This window comes from Capronia coronata (assembly GCF_000585585.1).
Source record: "Capronia coronata CBS 617.96 chromosome Unknown acBCG-supercont1.8, whole genome shotgun sequence".
Classification (NCBI taxonomy): Eukaryota; Fungi; Ascomycota; class Eurotiomycetes; order Chaetothyriales; family Herpotrichiellaceae; genus Capronia; species Capronia coronata.
Window position 1 is genome coordinate 1,209,755 of NW_006912900.1, and position 16,297 is coordinate 1,226,051.

Below are 16,297 nucleotides of genomic sequence, written 5' to 3' on the forward strand. Positions count from 1 at the left end.
AGACTACATAACAGAAGAACATGTTGACTTCAGAAATCCTGTCAAGCCCCATCATTTCCGTACTTCTGGAGCATTTGTTCCGCATATAAGCCAATCTTGTTACCTTTCTTCTCTTCCATCTCCGGCACCTCCTGCTTGCCAACGCTGTCCTCGTAAGATGGCGGCTGGTCAGTAAACATGGGGCTACGGCCATCCTCTCTGGCTCGTTTCGGCGAGGGTTGTCCGTCCTCGTCACGCCCCGGAGTCGAGGTTGACATTGGGGTGAATTCCCGGGCGGAGCTGCTGGAACGCGTCTGGTCGATCAAAGGTACGTCTTCGAACTCGGCGTCAGCCTCGCTTACTGGGTTCTGTATGGTGCCTGCTTCCTGTTGCAATTCTTCGGCGAATGCTTGGTTGTCACGGTCCACAAAAAACCTGAGTGGGCGGCTCAAGTCCGTGCCTTTGAAACGCAATGCTTCTTCACTCGCATAGACAAGAAGCACAGAGTTGTGCTCTTTCTTCACAGCTTCGAGCACTTCGCTCTCGGTGACCTTGCTGACAGAGTAAGGTTTCGAGACGCTGGAATTTTGGTCGTTGTCCGCGAAAGATGTTTGTCCCTTTATGGCCGCATCAGCCTGTGCCTGCGTTACGGGTCCCATGACCGGCACCGATGTAGCGAGGGTTTGACTTCCATCTTGCAGCCATGAGCATCTCCACCATTGATACTCCAAGACTTCGGAGCTGTCTTGCTCCTCATCCAGTTGAAGAAGATCCTTGTTGAGCAGACGTAGATAGGTGATCTCAGGTTTGGTCGAAAGTCCTTGCAATAAATATTTGCGACGCGGAATGTCGGGGGTCTCCGGGGAAGGTCTGGTCAAATGCAAGGCGACTTCTCGACATTTCCGGCGAAGGTCGGCCTTCCTTTGCTCCAAGCTTTGTAGCTTCCGCGCAATCCTTTGAACGACGGCGTCAAGCTCTGACTTGAGATGTTCGACATCAACTTGGCTCATGTCATCTTCTGCCGAAGACGACGGAGTAGCATACAGTCCGTTTGAAACAGGTTTCTGACTGACCGCCACAGTCGAAACGTTAGCAGCAGCGTCAAGGACTTCGCGGATGTTGAGGATCCTGTTGTCAGGCAGCTTCAAGACTTCGCAACGACGCTGAAGGCTGGTGCACTGTTCGATGTCTCGACGTATCATCTGTAACTGTTTGCGCACCAGTTGCATGATTTCTCTGCATTGGTCCATATAGCGATCCGGGTACCATACGGGGTCAATGGTCAAGTCGAGTGGACTCTGACCGTTGCTTGGATCACGTACTCGGATAGTGAAGACTTCGGCGCAACGATCGATCCAGACATCGTCGAGGTTGCCCATGTCGTCGTTCCACACAGTCTGGTCGAGCAAATCCACTAGAGTCTCGCCAGGAATGCGATTGATGGGCGCTTGAACGTACGACAGCGTCCTTTCCTCCGGCGGATTGTCACCAGGCCCGGCATTCTTCATGGCAACAGTCGTAAAAGCCTGCGTCAATTGCTCTTGCGGGGCTTGGCGCATTGCGGCGTTATTCCAGGCTGTTAACCATCGGATAAAGGTGAACTCTTCGTTGGTGCTTCGAATGGCCTGCAAGTCTGCAAGGGCGTCGACACTGCCATACGCACGATTGGTCTTGTCCAGGAAAGCCATCAGACATTGGACTTCTGCGAGAAGATTGCACTCATCGCCGTTGATCTGCAGGGAAATGTCCGTGGACAAGGCTTTGGTGTTTTCGTTGGTTGACCCCGACCACCAGCTCCCGTCGTAGCCATAGTTGTGGACTTTCATACTGGGCATGAGCAGGGCTTCTCGTGCAAGAGGGATGCTGTGGTATACTGTGAGCAAAGGCGCCAGGTAGTCGGTCTCCTTGCTGCCACGTAGGAAGGCAGGCTCGTCGCCCACTCTCCTTCGTTTGGAAGGCGGCGGGTGATCGACGACCTCGCGGGACGTGGCAAACGTGGTCAAGGCCCAGTTAGAAGGATCATAATAGTCTCGAACCGCCGGGCCGAAGTGTGCGCCGGCGCCAGTCACCCCATTCTCTTGTGCTGGGAGATTTTGTCGCAATGACTCTTCCATTGCACGCTGAAGCGCTGGATCGTTCATTTCCTCCTGTTCTTTGAGCGTCTTCGCCGTGCTTGCCGAAGCTGCCACACTGTCAATCTCTTTGAATCGCCGAGCATATCCTGGTCAGGTAGGTACCTTGAGCATGGTCGGTAGACAGATCCAGTAAAGGTCGGTTGTTGTCAGCTCTTGAAGGCGGACGGGACATGGCAGGCACTCCGCTGACGCTCGCATCATCGGCGACTATGTGTAAAGCTCAGGTCAACATCAGTTTCTCGAGAGCATAGCGCATTGCAATGCATCAACAACGCCTTACATGGGAGATTGTCCTGAAACTGCTGCCAACCATTTGCCGGGACCTAAGGGTTCTGAGCAAATTTCTTGATAGACAGGTGCATATAACTGACTGCATCTTTGACCGATCCTACTGGATCTTCGTAGAAAGCGTTTACAGCCGTATTGACATCGTTGTTGCTTTTCTGTATGATGGACCTCAACATTGTATCCAAAACTATTGTCCTAACATCTTACCCTGAGCAACACTCTTGCGCTGAGCTCGTCCACTTGTGTCAACTCGCAGACTTGCAGGATCTGGTCGGCAGCGGGTTCTATGCCGGCCATGTTGAATCGCGAGACGTGGAAAGAGATGGGTTGACGAACATCAGACCGCGATCATGTCGATTCACGAGGGTGTATCGGTTCGGAGGGAGGGTCGGGAGGCTGCGAAGTTGACGAATTGAAGCGCAAGTCTCTCTATGCGCTTTGCATAAATGACTTGAGCTGAAGAGCACGTTTTTGAGGCGTGTGAAGAGATGTTACGACTCCGAGAAAGAAAGAGAGTAATAAGGTAGTGACGCTGTGAGCAAACAGCAGTCGGTTGCTGCCTCCACTGCCTTCCCCAAATTCTGTCAAAGAGACATCTCTCTCCACCCAGATGGGTAGACGCTCCGACGGCAATCACCACCACGACTGAGAGCTTTTCGGATGGTCCTCGTCTTGAAGCCATGGTCGACAATACTTATTTTTCAGTATCGGAGTGTACAACCTTCCTGAAAGTCGAATACACAGGCTATACGTGATTGTACAAGGCAGCGCAGCCTGTCGGCATCTCCAGGTACTATCATTCAAGCGACATGGGATTCTTCGACAAGGCTGTACTAGGGTCTTTGGTAACAGTAACTTATGATTTCAATAGGTAGTCCAACAGTACGTTTCTCATGCCTCAAAAGTGGTATCTCTGGCCATAATGGCAAATCCAAGACCTATCATCCGCACGGATATTGATAACGCCCGCTTCATCGTCCTCACTCATGCAGCCACAACTCCCAGATGCAATCCAAAACACACCTTGACAGCTATCCACGCGATCTCTGATCTGCTGGAAGGGCTGGAGTATTAGATGGTCTAGAAGTCCTTGAATGCCTCCTCCCATTCCGCCCTTAGATCGTCGGTATACCTCCCTCTTCCCCCCTCACTTTCTTCGCCCTCGATAGGATCCGGATACTCGTCAAAGTTGCCCGCATCCCCAGCCCATTCCACTCTCGGAATAATGGGACCTCTTTTCCTCCTATAGTAGATGTCGTCCCAGTTCACCCCATCGAAGAAGGGATGCTCCATGACTCGTTTGCTTCCTCCAGCGATGTGGCCTAAGCGCTGGGTGGGATCTGTCTTGCACAACGCGAGAATGAAATCGCGGGCGGCTCTGGGAACATGAAGACTGGGGCGGTGGCCCTGCGAGGAAGGCTGGGAAGTCGGAAAGCGGATGTGGCCAGCAACAATCTGCTCATATATGCGCATTGGATTCTGATCCCAGAAGGGTGGCTGCCCGATCAGCATTTCGTATACCAGAATGCCGAGCGCCCACCAATCCACAGCTGTGCCGTGACCGGTGTTACGTATCACTTCTGGTGCAAGATATTCCGGTGTACCGCAAAGAGTATAGGTGACTCCCGCTCCACTCGCTTGCGGCTCCGGATGCTCCCCGCTGGGTTTTGCGTGAGTAATTGGATGATTATCGGCGGATGTCTGTTGTTGGATGGGCGGCAGGTATTTAGCGAATCCAAAGTCGACTAATTTGAGGTGGCCATCCACGTCCAGCAAGATGTTTTCCGGCTTGAGGTCGCGATAGGCCACAAACTGAACCTCGTGGAGATAAGCCAGGATGAGAGTGATCTCGGCGGCGTAGAATTGGACGGTTGCGACTGGAAAGCGGCGAGCTCGCCTCAGATAAGAGAAGATCTCGCCGCCGGGAGTATAGTCGAGAAGCATGTACAAGGAGGTTTCGTCCGAGAAAGAGGTAATTAGAGTGGTAATGAAAGGGTGACCAGCGACCGCAGCAAGAACGTCTCGCTCATTGCGAACGTGTTCGACCTGTTTCAGTTTGATAACATCCACCTTCTTCAGAACCTTCAGGGCGAAAACTTTGTCTCGATCCTGGGGGGCGGGATTGGCGAAGCGACAGAGCCATACTCGAGCAAAGGTACCTGTAAAGAAGTAAGTCAATCAAAAATCCCCGAACTCGTTGCGCAGGGCACGCCATACCCGTTCCAAGTGTTCGCATCAATTCAAAGTCAGTGATCCTCAGATGACGAGACGAGTGGCCCAGCTGCTTCTTCTCTGGATTTTTCGAGATCTCCTCTGGGGGCATCGTCTCTCTTGCTCTGGCCGCCTCGACATGTTGAAGAACAAGGTCTTTTTCATGTTGGCGGCTTGGATGAGGGTGCGAAGCGCTTCGCGAATTGTGCGGGTTGCTCGATCGTAGAAGCGGTCTATGACCTTGCGCAGAGGCAGCGCGCTGCGGCGGCTCTTGCTGCGACGGCTGAAGCGTCGCTGTGCTCATCGGAGCAGCCAGCTTGCATCTTCCTCAATCTAAGAGCCGTGGAGGCTTGGGCTCATAACGATGCGCGAACAGGGCTCATGCGAAGCACAATGCACAGGGCAAGCAGCCACGCAAAGGTTGTTCAGCGACGACGGTGGGCGGACGAGACGAGGCTTTGCTGAAGTAGATGAAACAAGCGAAAAATGTTTCAGCTCGTGGGATCCAGGCGGCGGTGACAGAATAGAGTGTGTACCTAAGTTCAAGTTGTAGCAATGGGTAGATACAGCCAAAAACGCAGTCAGCCACCACCACTGGTAGCAGTGCGCAGGGTCTCTAACCGCCGGACAAGATCTTGAAGGCGCCTGATGTGAAAGTTGAAGGCATGACGACAGAAAGGACTGAGGAAGAGAACTCTCCCACCGCAGTGTGGCCAGGTCCCCGTACGTACTAGAAAAATGAAAAGCCCAAGCCTGCTAAGCCCGAGAGCAAGGCAACAAAAGAGGGCCGTTGGGGGTGGGACCAAGCCGACAAGGCACGCCAGCCGCTAAATGCTGAATGAAGGCTCGCCTAAAGGCAGCCATCGAGGTCTCGGACTGTTCCTTGAGCAATGACAGCCAGTAACGGGAGCGGGGGTTAGATGGAGGGCCGGCATTGGCTGCACAGGCCATCTCTACCGTTACACAGCCCGTACCCAGCATCTAGAAATGGAGTAATAGGTGACCCCAGGCTCTATTGTGGTATACTTATAGGGTCCAGGTACCTGGGTACCTAGGCACACAGATACCTAAAGATCCAGAGTGAGGGATCCTTAGGACGGCAAGGCACCCCGGGACAGAGTTACGGAGCAGCGCCTGATGAAATCTCAGCCATTGCACCCCGACCAGTGGCAACCGAGCCTCGTGAACTTGCCCGGTTGGGAAGAGACTGAAACTGCAACAAAAAAAAAACCACGCTTGGGAGTGTGGAACTATTGTGGTGGATGCAGCTCTTCCTTTTTGGTCGCCTGTTGAGTCCTTGCTCAAAGAACGAGACCGGTCGGTTCTGCTTCAACAATGCTGTAGGACGTCTCGCCTCTCAGTGAACCCTGGCTATTGTGGCATGGAGGCGCCATCTACCACAGATAGTAGCAGGACGTGCGGAGGCTCGAGCCGTGTTTCACCAATATCAACCATCTCAAGGACCCATTTGGAAGAGACCATCTTTCTGCCTTCTGCCTTGTGCGCCACAGTAAACACCTTCCAAGGTGGCCAGCGTGTCCTGATTGTCTATGTGCATTTTACAGTACATACCCAAAGTCGTAATCATAAATAGAAGGCCTCCATTTTCGAAGGAGGCGGATCGTGATCAAAGTGGCTTTTGTCGGATTGGCTTGAATGGAATATTTTGTGAACTTCAGTCCCCTTTCATGCGCTCATTTTCGGGCTTCCAGGACCCTGCAATCTCATTTAGTTGGGTCCGTACGAGCAGAGAACGTTTGGGGTGCATACCATCAAACTCATGTTTCACAAAGGCCATGGGATCCTCTGGCCCTTCGGCGCCCATTTGCCCGACCCCTGGACTGAAACTGGTGATGGGCAACACAACGACATCACCAATCTTTTTGTGCTCTCGGATGCCAAAAAAGTCGGAGTAAGTGACGTTGGTGGTGCGCGAGCTGAAATCGAAGTACTCTTTGTTATTGAAGTAAGAGAAGATGGCATCCGTCCACACGCCGGGACCCGTGTATTCCATAATGCTCTTGGCCGGCTCTTTGCCCTTGGGCAGTTTGCCAGCCTTTTTCATCTTCAGCGTGTCCTCCGTGATTGTGGCCACGATGTCTCTGAGAACAGGATGGCCGGGCTTTGACTGGATTGTCCATTGACAGAATTGTATCCGCCGAGCATACCATTTTGCCCAATCCTCTCTGTCCGGGTCAGCCTCAATGCCAATCACCAGGCCTACGGTAGACTTGTCGAGGCTCTGCGGCAGCCAGTCTGGCGCCGATCTCAGAGCTTGCGTGTCAATGTCACTGTAGATACCTCCGCGAGCGAGTAGAATCAGATATCGGAAAAAGTCGGCTTTGAGGACCGGGAGAGGCATGGCTTCGTATGCCTGCACCACCTCCGGCACCGATGCGTATAGATACCTGATGAGGTGTACTGCAGCGTCGTCGGTAATGACTTCGTGCACAAACCCGGGGTGTAACGCGGACCATGATGCCTCGAACGGTCGCAGTCTTTCTTCAAAGTTGCCCGAACCCGGCCCTCTCTTCCACGTCTGCCATATAAAGGCAGGAAACTTGGCCTCAATGTCATATGGAAAATGGTATCGTAATCTTTCCCGTAACGGCCAGCCGGTAACGTCTTGCACTGCTTTCTGATCGCGTTGAGGCTTGACCGGGGATCTCGGAGGAGGATACGGTCTCGATGGTAGTCCTGTCTGTTCCGACACCGATTTCGCCGAAGGAGGCTCTTGCGAAGACGGGGAGGAAGGCCGGAGCAGGAGGAATAGTGTAATGAGCACTGCTGCGATGAGGGCTGCTCGCCTGACGGTGTTCGACACTGCCATCATGAAGTTCGTCTGGAAGGCATAACCCCCAAGTCCTGGGCTTTGCTGTGACTCCTGCGCAGCTTTTTAGGTGGACTGAACGCGGTCTAGAACCAAGTTTTGCAGGCCAATTCACTATGCCGTAGGCATGAAAGGGGACCGTCGCAGGAACGGTGGATTCAATCGATTGCAGCGCCTGGTTCGAATTTGGTCGTGAGGGAACAAGTGTGATATTCAAGACCGGAGTGTGTCGTACATTTATCACAGAGCATGTCTCAGTGCCACAGCCTCGAGATCCCAGTCGGCGCCCGGCCAAGAGAAGAATGAATTGATTGTTGGAGCAGCGGTGGATCGCTTGAGAACTTCCCACGCTTGTGGCTGGCAAGACGAGAGCTGCAGTGGGCCGGATGTCAACAAGCTGATGCGACACGTTGGGATAAGGAGGAGCTGCGCAGGGAAATGCTAGGTGCTTACGAGGCCACAATAAATACAAGCAAAAACCATGACGAGCATCATGTCTCAGGATCTTAGGTTGTGGGCTGATGGTCCCCGGAAACCCTTCGCTACCACTGTTGCGGCGAACTCCCAGGTAAATCTGTACGCGTGTTGGCTAACAGCTGTTCCTTATTATTATTATTTACGGATCAGCACACTGACCAAGCGCCCCTGGCTGGATGATTCCGAGATCTTCAGTGTCACCTCCAAGTTGAAGTTGTCAACATCTTACTAAGGTACTGCGCGTAACCGCACCGTTGGGAGCACAACGACGGTCAGGATGGTAAGGTGTCGACAAGGGCTCCTTGTTGCAATTGTTGTAGCAATCTCTAGATTATCCGCACCATGAGATTCCTTGCGTATCCGACAACGGCTGATTACCACAGTATTCGGGCACCCTCCCGACGGAGAGATTTGTCGCAGTCCGTAGGCACACAAGAAGGTCTCCAATGGTTTTGCTAGGTAGGTGTGTAAGGTACCTTGATCAGATCGTGAGGGGCCTGATGAGTGTGAAACCGCAATTGATGCACAGGATGCAATTATTGACGATTATATAATCGTGGATCTGATCAACGAGAAATGGCAAGGAAGGTGAAGCGAGAACATTTCCTTCACTTCGACTTCAACTCCTGATTGGTGGTCGATGATGTGATGTTACTACCGGCCGCAGGCCATTTCACGATGCTGGCTTTATGTCAGCGACATGGCTTTTGTGACCTTTTATTCTTCAAAACTGCGACCGTAATACGCCCCGCCGGCTCTTCGTCCATTGTCCATGCTTGGACTCACCCAATCTACACCATGGCAGCTTCTCGAGGGGCTCAAATAGCTGCTCGCCTTCTCAGTCGAGGCTCCAAGTCTTTCAGTTCAGACGTCTCCCTGCTGGTCGACCGCAAATTTTATCCGCGTCCAGGTCATAAGGCATCGAAGACGACTACTCAGTGTCTCCATACTAGGGCAAGGCACCATGCTCAAGCTGCTGCTGCTGCTGTTCCTCGAGAGGAGCCATGGGAGCCTTCCGAACCAAGCAACCCTGCCATGGCTTTCCCATGTCTAGATGCGCAAGAGATGAAAACGGCTGCACTTCAGACTCGATCCCTAGAATCCGGTCCCGAGCCCTCGTATACCACTGGAAAGCATCTGGTCTTTCACAGCTCCGATCCGTTTCTTCTCGATTGGGGCGGCATTCTACCAGAGTTTGATATCGCATATGAAACGTGGGGGGCGCTGAACTCAGACAAGAGCAATGCAGTTCTGTTACACACTGGTCTGTCGGCCTCGAGCCATGCACATAGCACCGAAGCAAACCCCAAAGCTGGCTGGTGGGAAAAGTTCATTGGGCCTGGTGCCCCGGTCGACACCAACAAATATTTTGTGATATGTACCAACGTCATTGGAGGATGCTTTGGATCAACAGGGCCTTCCTCCATTGACCCCTCCGACGGACAGAGATATGCGACAAGATTCCCCATACTGACTATGGATGACATGGTGCGTGCACAAACCAGGTTGCTGGACCACCTTGGAATTGAAAAGCTTTTTGCCAGTGTGGGAGCAAGCATGGGCGGAATGCAAAGCCTGGCCTTTGGCGTGCATTTTCCGGAAAAGGTGCAGAAGATTGTCAGCATTTCTGGTTGCGCAAGGAGTCACCCTTACAGCATCGCAATGAGGCATACTCAACGCCAAGTTTTGATGATGGATCCGAAATGGAACAGAGGCTTCTACTACGACAGCATCCCCCCTCACACTGGGATGAAACTGGCAAGAGAGATTGCGACCGTGACTTATCGGAGTGGGCCTGAATGGGAGATGAGATTCGGTCGTCGTCGAGCCGATCCCAGGAAACAACCCGCATTGTGCCCGGATTTCCTCATCGAGACCTACTTGGATCATGCGGGAGAAAAGTTCTCCCTAGAATACGACCCCAATTCCCTGCTTTATGTTTCCAAAGCAATGGACCTCTTTGATTTGGGTCACGATCATCAAGAGAGCGTCAAGAGCCGACGTCAACAGAATGTGGGGAAATTGACCCAGCACCGAGGCCAACAGATACAAAGTGACCCATCCTGCAGTCTCACGTTGCCGTCCAAGAAATATGAGGAGCAGGAGCAGACAGCTCCAATGGATGAGGCGCTGGTCTCCGAGTCCGCAGGTGGACCGCCAAAGGACCTCGTCAAGGGAATGGGATCGCTTAGCTCGCATCCGGTGCTGGTAATGGGTGTAGCCAGCGACATTCTGTTCCCGGCATGGCAACAGCGTGAAATTGCCGAGACATTACGGGCGGCAGGAAACGGGCGTGTCACCCACATCGAGTTGGGCGAAGACATCAGTCTGTTCGGGCACGATACATTCCTGCTAGATCTGGAACATGTTGGAGGCCCGCTCGGGAAGTTTCTGCAGCAATAGTCAGTCGACCACCAACGGACAAGATCATGATTCCACGAAGAAAAGCCACAATCATCTGTGAATAGATCTTATTATTTTAGACCCTAGTAATCGTCACCATGGCTTCGGTACCACAGCGGGTGCTCTCAATTCATCACACAGCACTAATTCATCTTCCGTCGAATAGGTATATTCGCTTCAACTCTTAGAGTGCAGAATCAAGCCCACAATGAGGCCATAGAGCCCCAATACCTCGCCAAAGATCAGAATGAGAACCATGCCAACAAAGATTCTCGACTGTTGCATGTAAGACCGCACACCCATATCACCCACAATGCCAATGGCGTAACCAGCAGCCAAACCTGCCAGTCCAACGCTCAAGCCGCTGGCGAGGTGCATGAAGCCGGTGAACAAGCTGTAGTTCTGTTGAGGCGGTGGACCCATGTCCCCAGCGATGAGGACGGCGATGACCAGGGCATAGACTGCAATGATACCAGACATGACCACTGGAATAAGAGACTAAGACCAATTGTCAGACGCACATGAGCTGCCAGTATGAAGTGATCGTTCCCAGACCTTCATGATCAGATCAGGCCGATATTGTCCAACGCCGGCGATGCCAATGCCCGATTTAGCGGTGCCATAGGCTGCTCCCAAACCTGTATGTATCTTAGTGCCTGCTCAAAAGTGTCCTTCAACATCGACGTAGATGCGTACAGCCAAAGATCATCTATACAGCGGTCGTTAGCGATGTGCGTCTCCGTGAGAAGGTCGGTTCGAACGTACAGCAGAAGCAATACCAGCCTGCTTGGTCGTCAGCATTATTCCGCAAGGAAGACAAGAGGGAAATTACCATGCCAAAGAAGGGTGCGAACTTGGGCGAGTACTCGCTGCCCAGCCCTTCCATGGTCGTTGCCATCGTGCGAGGTCGGGATATAAGAGATGGACGTCACCAGGGAGGTGGTAAGAGTAATTCAGCGCGTCCGAAGCAGCTGCTCCTGAGGTGAAAATGAGAAAGAGAGGAGGGTAGCTGTGAGGCGGGCGATGCGATGATGTGCAGTGTAGTGTAGTGCCTGTCCAAGAGACTCGAAAAGCGGCCACTGGTCATTTCTACAGAGTGGTAGGAACAGGAAGCTGGCGCGGGTAAGAGCAACCCCCCGTCAACCAATCACAGCCAATCCCTCCTAGCGTAGTCCGTCCCGTGAAGATGCAGTAACAGCAGCAAGCAACAGCAGTGTGAAGGTTGGATCCTCAATCCAAGTTCCCAGCGCCATAATAGCCAAACCCATTCCCATACTAGGTACTACTACTACTACTACTACTACTACTACTACTACTACTACTACTACAACACATACACATACTCATACCCATAACTCATAGCCTACCTTATGGCATAACCTCTACTTCCATAACCACCATCTGCCTGTGGCATTATTCGTCCAATATCTTCAGAGCACATCTCTCCATCTTCTGCTCTGTTCCTGCTGGCATGAAGAGAGTATGAATCTGCGCGGTATCATCTGTAATCGCAACCGACCCGGGCACCTCCTCCATGCACAAGAAATAACCCAATTTTAACGAATCAGCCACTTTCGTCCTCCACCGCCGTCCACCCCTTCATCCGTCTGTCTCGAGACAAAGAGATCTCCAGCGCCTGGTGCCCTGCGGGAGGACGGCAACCTCTACTGACACCGACGGACGGCGCAACACCAACACCGTACCTGCGACCTTCCCAACTCCTTACCGATCGTCTCCCGCGTTGCTCGATGCACGTCCAGTGACATTTACCCTCCGCAAGGCTGTTCATCAATTGCTATCTCTTGACTGAGCATGGCAGACTATGGTGCGCCGGACGCTCGCTACCAGGGTGCTAGGGCCGCAAACTATGGCGGCTCAGCCGACCGTCAAAGAGATGCCGCGTTCCATAACATATTCGGGGGTGCGCCGCCTCCAGGGAGGTCGCAGACAATGACAAGCCAGTCCGCAAACATGATGTATGATCGGCTCCCCAGCATGAGCTCGGCAACACAGTCTCCACATACCATGTCGATGAGACAGGGCCCTCCACCACCGATGCGGCAGATGCCCCAGGGCTACGATCGAACAAATGGCATAGCACCAGGACAGCCGTACATGAACGGAATGAATGGGACAAGAGCACCACCACATAACCCAGCACCGATGTTTCCAGATCGGAGACCATATCCTCCACCTCAGCGTATTGATCTTCGGCCAGGCGGCCCGCCCTCCATGCCAATAGGCCCGTATGATCGCAAACCAGTCCCGAACCGTATGCCACCTCCAGCCTTGAACAATGATGCTTTCCGGTCACGATCTATGGTGCGACCAGGCGAACCCACGCTAAGCTACAGACCTCCTCCCGGCAGTTACCAGCAGGGAACCGCCGGTTCGTTCAGACAACAGCCATATACTTCAATGGGTGCTTCAAGGACGACTGCACAAGGAAGGCACATACCTGAACGACCAGACGACAATAGGGCAATGTCCATGGGGTCGTATTCGTTGGATCGCGATCACGCACAGCAATTGACAAGTGGAAGGGTTGTACCTGGACGTCCACGGGAACAAGAGTCGGATCCTTTTGCGGATCGTAACTCCATCAGCGGCTCTTTTGTCTCGGCCAACTCTCCATCGTATGGTCAACTACCGCATTCTCGGCGCCCTAGTGAAGCAAGTGTTCCTCCACGTACCGTCTCAGCAGCCTCTGCCACCTCAACTTCATCTGACCTGACAACGACGACCTTGAACGGATCTCGTAGTGACAGTATGAAGACCAGACCTACTCCTACCTCCCAGTCATCTGGGCAAAGCCAGGCATCAACAGTTGTTCAAAGAAAGTCACCTCTCGTCTATCCTGCTCTTCTTTCACGAGTGGCAAGCGTTTTCCAGGAAAGAATCGGTGTAGGCGACAGAACCAAGAACGACCTCTCTTACAAGAACGCCTTTACGGGTGCAGAAGCTGTTGACTTGATTGCATACATCATCAAGACCACCGACCGCAATCTGGCACTCCTTCTCGGGCGAGCCCTCGATGCTCAGAAGTTCTTCCACGACGTCACTTATGAGCACCGCCTGAGAGATGCCCCTGGGGAAGTGTACCAATTCCGTGAGACCATGGGAGAAGAAGCCTCATCCAAAGATGTGAATGGTGTGTTCACATTGCTTACAGAATGCTACTCACCGACCTGCACCAAAGACCAGCTCTGCTACTCAATTGCATGCCCAAGACGGCTCGAACAGCAAGCGCGGCTCAACCTCCGACCACAACCAGGACTACGACACCACAATTCAAGAGGCAGTCTACATGGGGATGATGACCAGGAACAGAAACTTTGGATCAATAGCGTGCCCAAGGAGGTGGCCGATAAACTCGATGACCGAGAGAAGAAGAGACAGGAAGTCATCTCCGAGATCATGTACACCGAACGCGACTTTGTCAAAGACTTGGAATACCTCCGCGATTTCTGGATAAGACCACTGCGCGGCTCAGGTCCTGGCCCATCCCCGATCAAAGAAGAGAGACGAGAAAAGTTTGTGCGCACGGTGTTTGGCAACTGCCTGGAAGTGCTGGCCGTCAACGGAAGATTTGCCGAGGAACTCTCCAAGCGACAGAAGGAGCAACATGTCGTCCACTCCATTGGTGATGTGTTTTTGAAATGGGTGCCTCAGTTTGATCCCTTTATCAAGTACGGCGCGAATCAAATGTACGGTAAGTACGAGTTTGAGAAGGAAAAGGGCGCGAACCCGGCCTTCGCGCGCTTCGTCGACGAAACCGAACGTCTCAAAGAATCAAGGAAGCTCGAACTGAACGGTTACCTGACCAAGCCGACCACGCGGTTGGCCCGATATCCACTTCTTCTGGACAATGTTTTGAAGTACACCAAAGACGACAACCCGGACAAGAAAGACATACCCAAGGCTATCGGCCTCATCAAGGATTTCCTGGCTCGTGTGAACGCCGAAAGTGGCAAGGCGGAGAATCATTTCAATCTCCTCCAACTCAATCAACAGTTGAAGTGGAATGCCGGAGAATACACGGATCTCAAGCTCACGGAGGAGAATCGCGTGATCCTGACCAAGATGAGTTTCAAGAAGAGTCCCACCGACACAGCCGAGGTCCAAGTGTATCTGTTCGACCACGCTGTGCTGATGTGCCGAGTCAAGAATGTGAACAAGAGAGAGGAACTTCGCGTGTATCGAAAGCCGATCCCATTGGAGCTTCTGGTGATTGCCGAAATGGACCAGGTCATTCCCCGTCTCGGCATCGCCAAACGTCCGTCGTCAAGCTTGATTCCTGGCGCGAAGTCGTCCATGTCCAGCGCCCCGGGTCAGAAAGAGGTGTATCCAATAACATTTCGACACCTTGGAAAAGGAGCTTATGAACTTCAATTGTACGCCACCTCGATCACGCAACGTAAGAAGTTCATCGAGCTGGTTGAGGAACAACAGCGAAAGCTCCGCGAGAGAAGTAGCAATTTCTACACCAAGACCATTCTTTGTCAAGGCTTCTTCAACGCTCAGAATCGGGTTAATTGTCTGGTACCAACCGATGGAGGTCGCAAGTTGATCTATGGGACCGACAATGGGATCTATATCGCTGATCGTTGGCCCAAAGACAAATCCACCAAGCCAAAACGCATTCTGGACGCCACCCAGGTTTCGCAGATTGACACTCTGGAGGAGTATCGACTTCTCCTGGTCCTCTCCAACAAGACACTCACCTCTTATCCGTTTGAGGCTCTCGACGCAAACAATCAGAATCCTCTAGCCACGAGACCGCGCAAGATTCAAGGACATGCCAACTTCTTCAAGGCCGGAATTGGCTTGGGAAGACATTTGGTGTGTTCTGTCAAGACCTCGGCGCTATCCACCACCATCAAGGTGTATGAGCCAATGGATGACCTTACTAAGGGTAAGAAGAAGCCAACAATCAGCAAAATGTTTGCCAGCGGTCAAGATGCTCTCAAGCCTTTCAAGGTAATGTCATTGTCCTCGGATTGCCGAGAGTTGGTGCTAATTGTTCATTCAGGAATTCTATATCCCGGCTGAATCCACTTCGGTGCACTATCTACGATCAACCTTGTGTGTCGGATGCGCCAGAGGCTTTGAGGTCGTTTCCTTGGAGACCACCGAACGGCAGTCTCTACTTGACCAGGCCGACACGTCTCTGGATTTTGTGACAAGAAAGGAAAACGTCAAGCCCATCCACATAGAACGTTTGAACGGCGAGTTTCTACTCAACTATTCCGACTTTAGTTTCTTTGTCAACCGGAACGGCTGGCGTGCTCGGCCCGATTGGAAGATCACCTGGGAAGGCACACCGCAGGCGTTTGCATTGAACTACCCATACATTCTCGCGTTCGAGCCCAGCTTTATCGAGATCAGACACATTGAGACCAGCGAATTGATTCACGTCATGACTGGCAAGAATGTCAGGATGCTTCATTCTAGCACACGAGAGGTAAGGCAGCCCACCTTTTTGGGGTTGCTTATTGCTGACTGACGATTGGTCTAGATCTTGTACGCATACGAAGACGAGAACGGCGAGGATGTGATTGCCAGCCTTGACTTCTGGACCCAGGCACAAGTTTGAGCATGATCCGGGGTTTGGAAAAAGCACTTGCACGTCCGGAAACGGTTGCCTTTCCTCTTCCCTTTCTTTTTGCTTGCTTGCCCTTGCAGCCACCGGGATTGGAGAAATCAAAGGATTGAATGGTTGTTTTGAGGGTCGATCATCTCAAGATGGTAATTTCGAATGGGGAGAACATGGCATGATGTCTGCAAAGCGCGGTGTGATGGGGAGAAACGAGAACGACATGAAGGATGGGAATGTCATGGAGTGTGTTTCATTTCATTTTTTTTTTTTTGCTAGGAGCACACACATTGCAGATACGTCGAGTCGTCGACCCGGGTTAGCTGAAAGGCAGGCAGAGCTCTGAGACAGAGTGTGAGAGACACAGAGAATACGATG

The 16,297-nt window shown here is 52.4% G+C and overlaps 6 protein-coding genes across 6 annotated transcripts; 2 read left to right on the forward strand and 4 right to left on the reverse strand.

Annotated features, from left to right (window-relative positions):
* Nucleotides 1–41: 41 nt before the first annotated feature.
* Nucleotides 42–2,093, reverse strand: A1O1_08684 (uncharacterized protein; the record flags this gene model as incomplete). Its single annotated transcript, XM_007729542.1, has 1 exon — nucleotides 42–2,093. The coding sequence occupies one exon, from the start codon at nucleotides 2,091–2,093 to the stop codon at nucleotides 42–44; it is 2,052 nt and encodes a 683-aa protein (XP_007727732.1).
* A 1,389-nt stretch (nucleotides 2,094–3,482) lies between these two features.
* Nucleotides 3,483–4,725, reverse strand: A1O1_08685 (AGC/PKA protein kinase; the record flags this gene model as incomplete). Its single annotated transcript, XM_007729543.1, has 2 exons — nucleotides 3,483–4,561; nucleotides 4,620–4,725. The coding sequence occupies 2 exons, from the start codon at nucleotides 4,723–4,725 to the stop codon at nucleotides 3,483–3,485; spliced, it is 1,185 nt and encodes a 394-aa protein (XP_007727733.1).
* Nucleotides 4,726–6,288: 1,563 nt separating this feature from the next.
* Nucleotides 6,289–7,443, reverse strand: A1O1_08686 (alpha 1,6-mannosyltransferase; the record flags this gene model as incomplete). Its single annotated transcript, XM_007729544.1, has 2 exons — nucleotides 6,289–6,329; nucleotides 6,384–7,443. The coding sequence occupies 2 exons, from the start codon at nucleotides 7,441–7,443 to the stop codon at nucleotides 6,289–6,291; spliced, it is 1,101 nt and encodes a 366-aa protein (XP_007727734.1).
* A 1,275-nt stretch (nucleotides 7,444–8,718) lies between these two features.
* Nucleotides 8,719–10,323, forward strand: A1O1_08687 (homoserine O-acetyltransferase; the record flags this gene model as incomplete). Its single annotated transcript, XM_007729545.1, has 1 exon — nucleotides 8,719–10,323. The coding sequence occupies one exon, from the start codon at nucleotides 8,719–8,721 to the stop codon at nucleotides 10,321–10,323; it is 1,605 nt and encodes a 534-aa protein (XP_007727735.1).
* Nucleotides 10,324–10,500: 177 nt separating this feature from the next.
* A1O1_08688 (V-type H+-transporting ATPase 16kDa proteolipid subunit) lies at nucleotides 10,501–10,803 on the reverse strand (the record flags this gene model as incomplete). The annotated part of the gene is made up of 1 exon (XM_007729546.1): nucleotides 10,501–10,803. One exon carries the CDS (start codon nucleotides 10,801–10,803, stop codon nucleotides 10,501–10,503), a length of 303 nt encoding a protein of 100 aa, XP_007727736.1.
* A 1,332-nt stretch (nucleotides 10,804–12,135) lies between these two features.
* On the forward strand, nucleotides 12,136–15,919 carry A1O1_08689 (uncharacterized protein; the record flags this gene model as incomplete). Its single annotated transcript, XM_007729547.1, has 3 exons — nucleotides 12,136–15,303; nucleotides 15,356–15,787; nucleotides 15,842–15,919. 3 exons carry the CDS (start codon nucleotides 12,136–12,138, stop codon nucleotides 15,917–15,919), a joined length of 3,678 nt encoding a protein of 1,225 aa, XP_007727737.1.
* Between the last annotated feature and the right edge of the window lie 378 nt (nucleotides 15,920–16,297).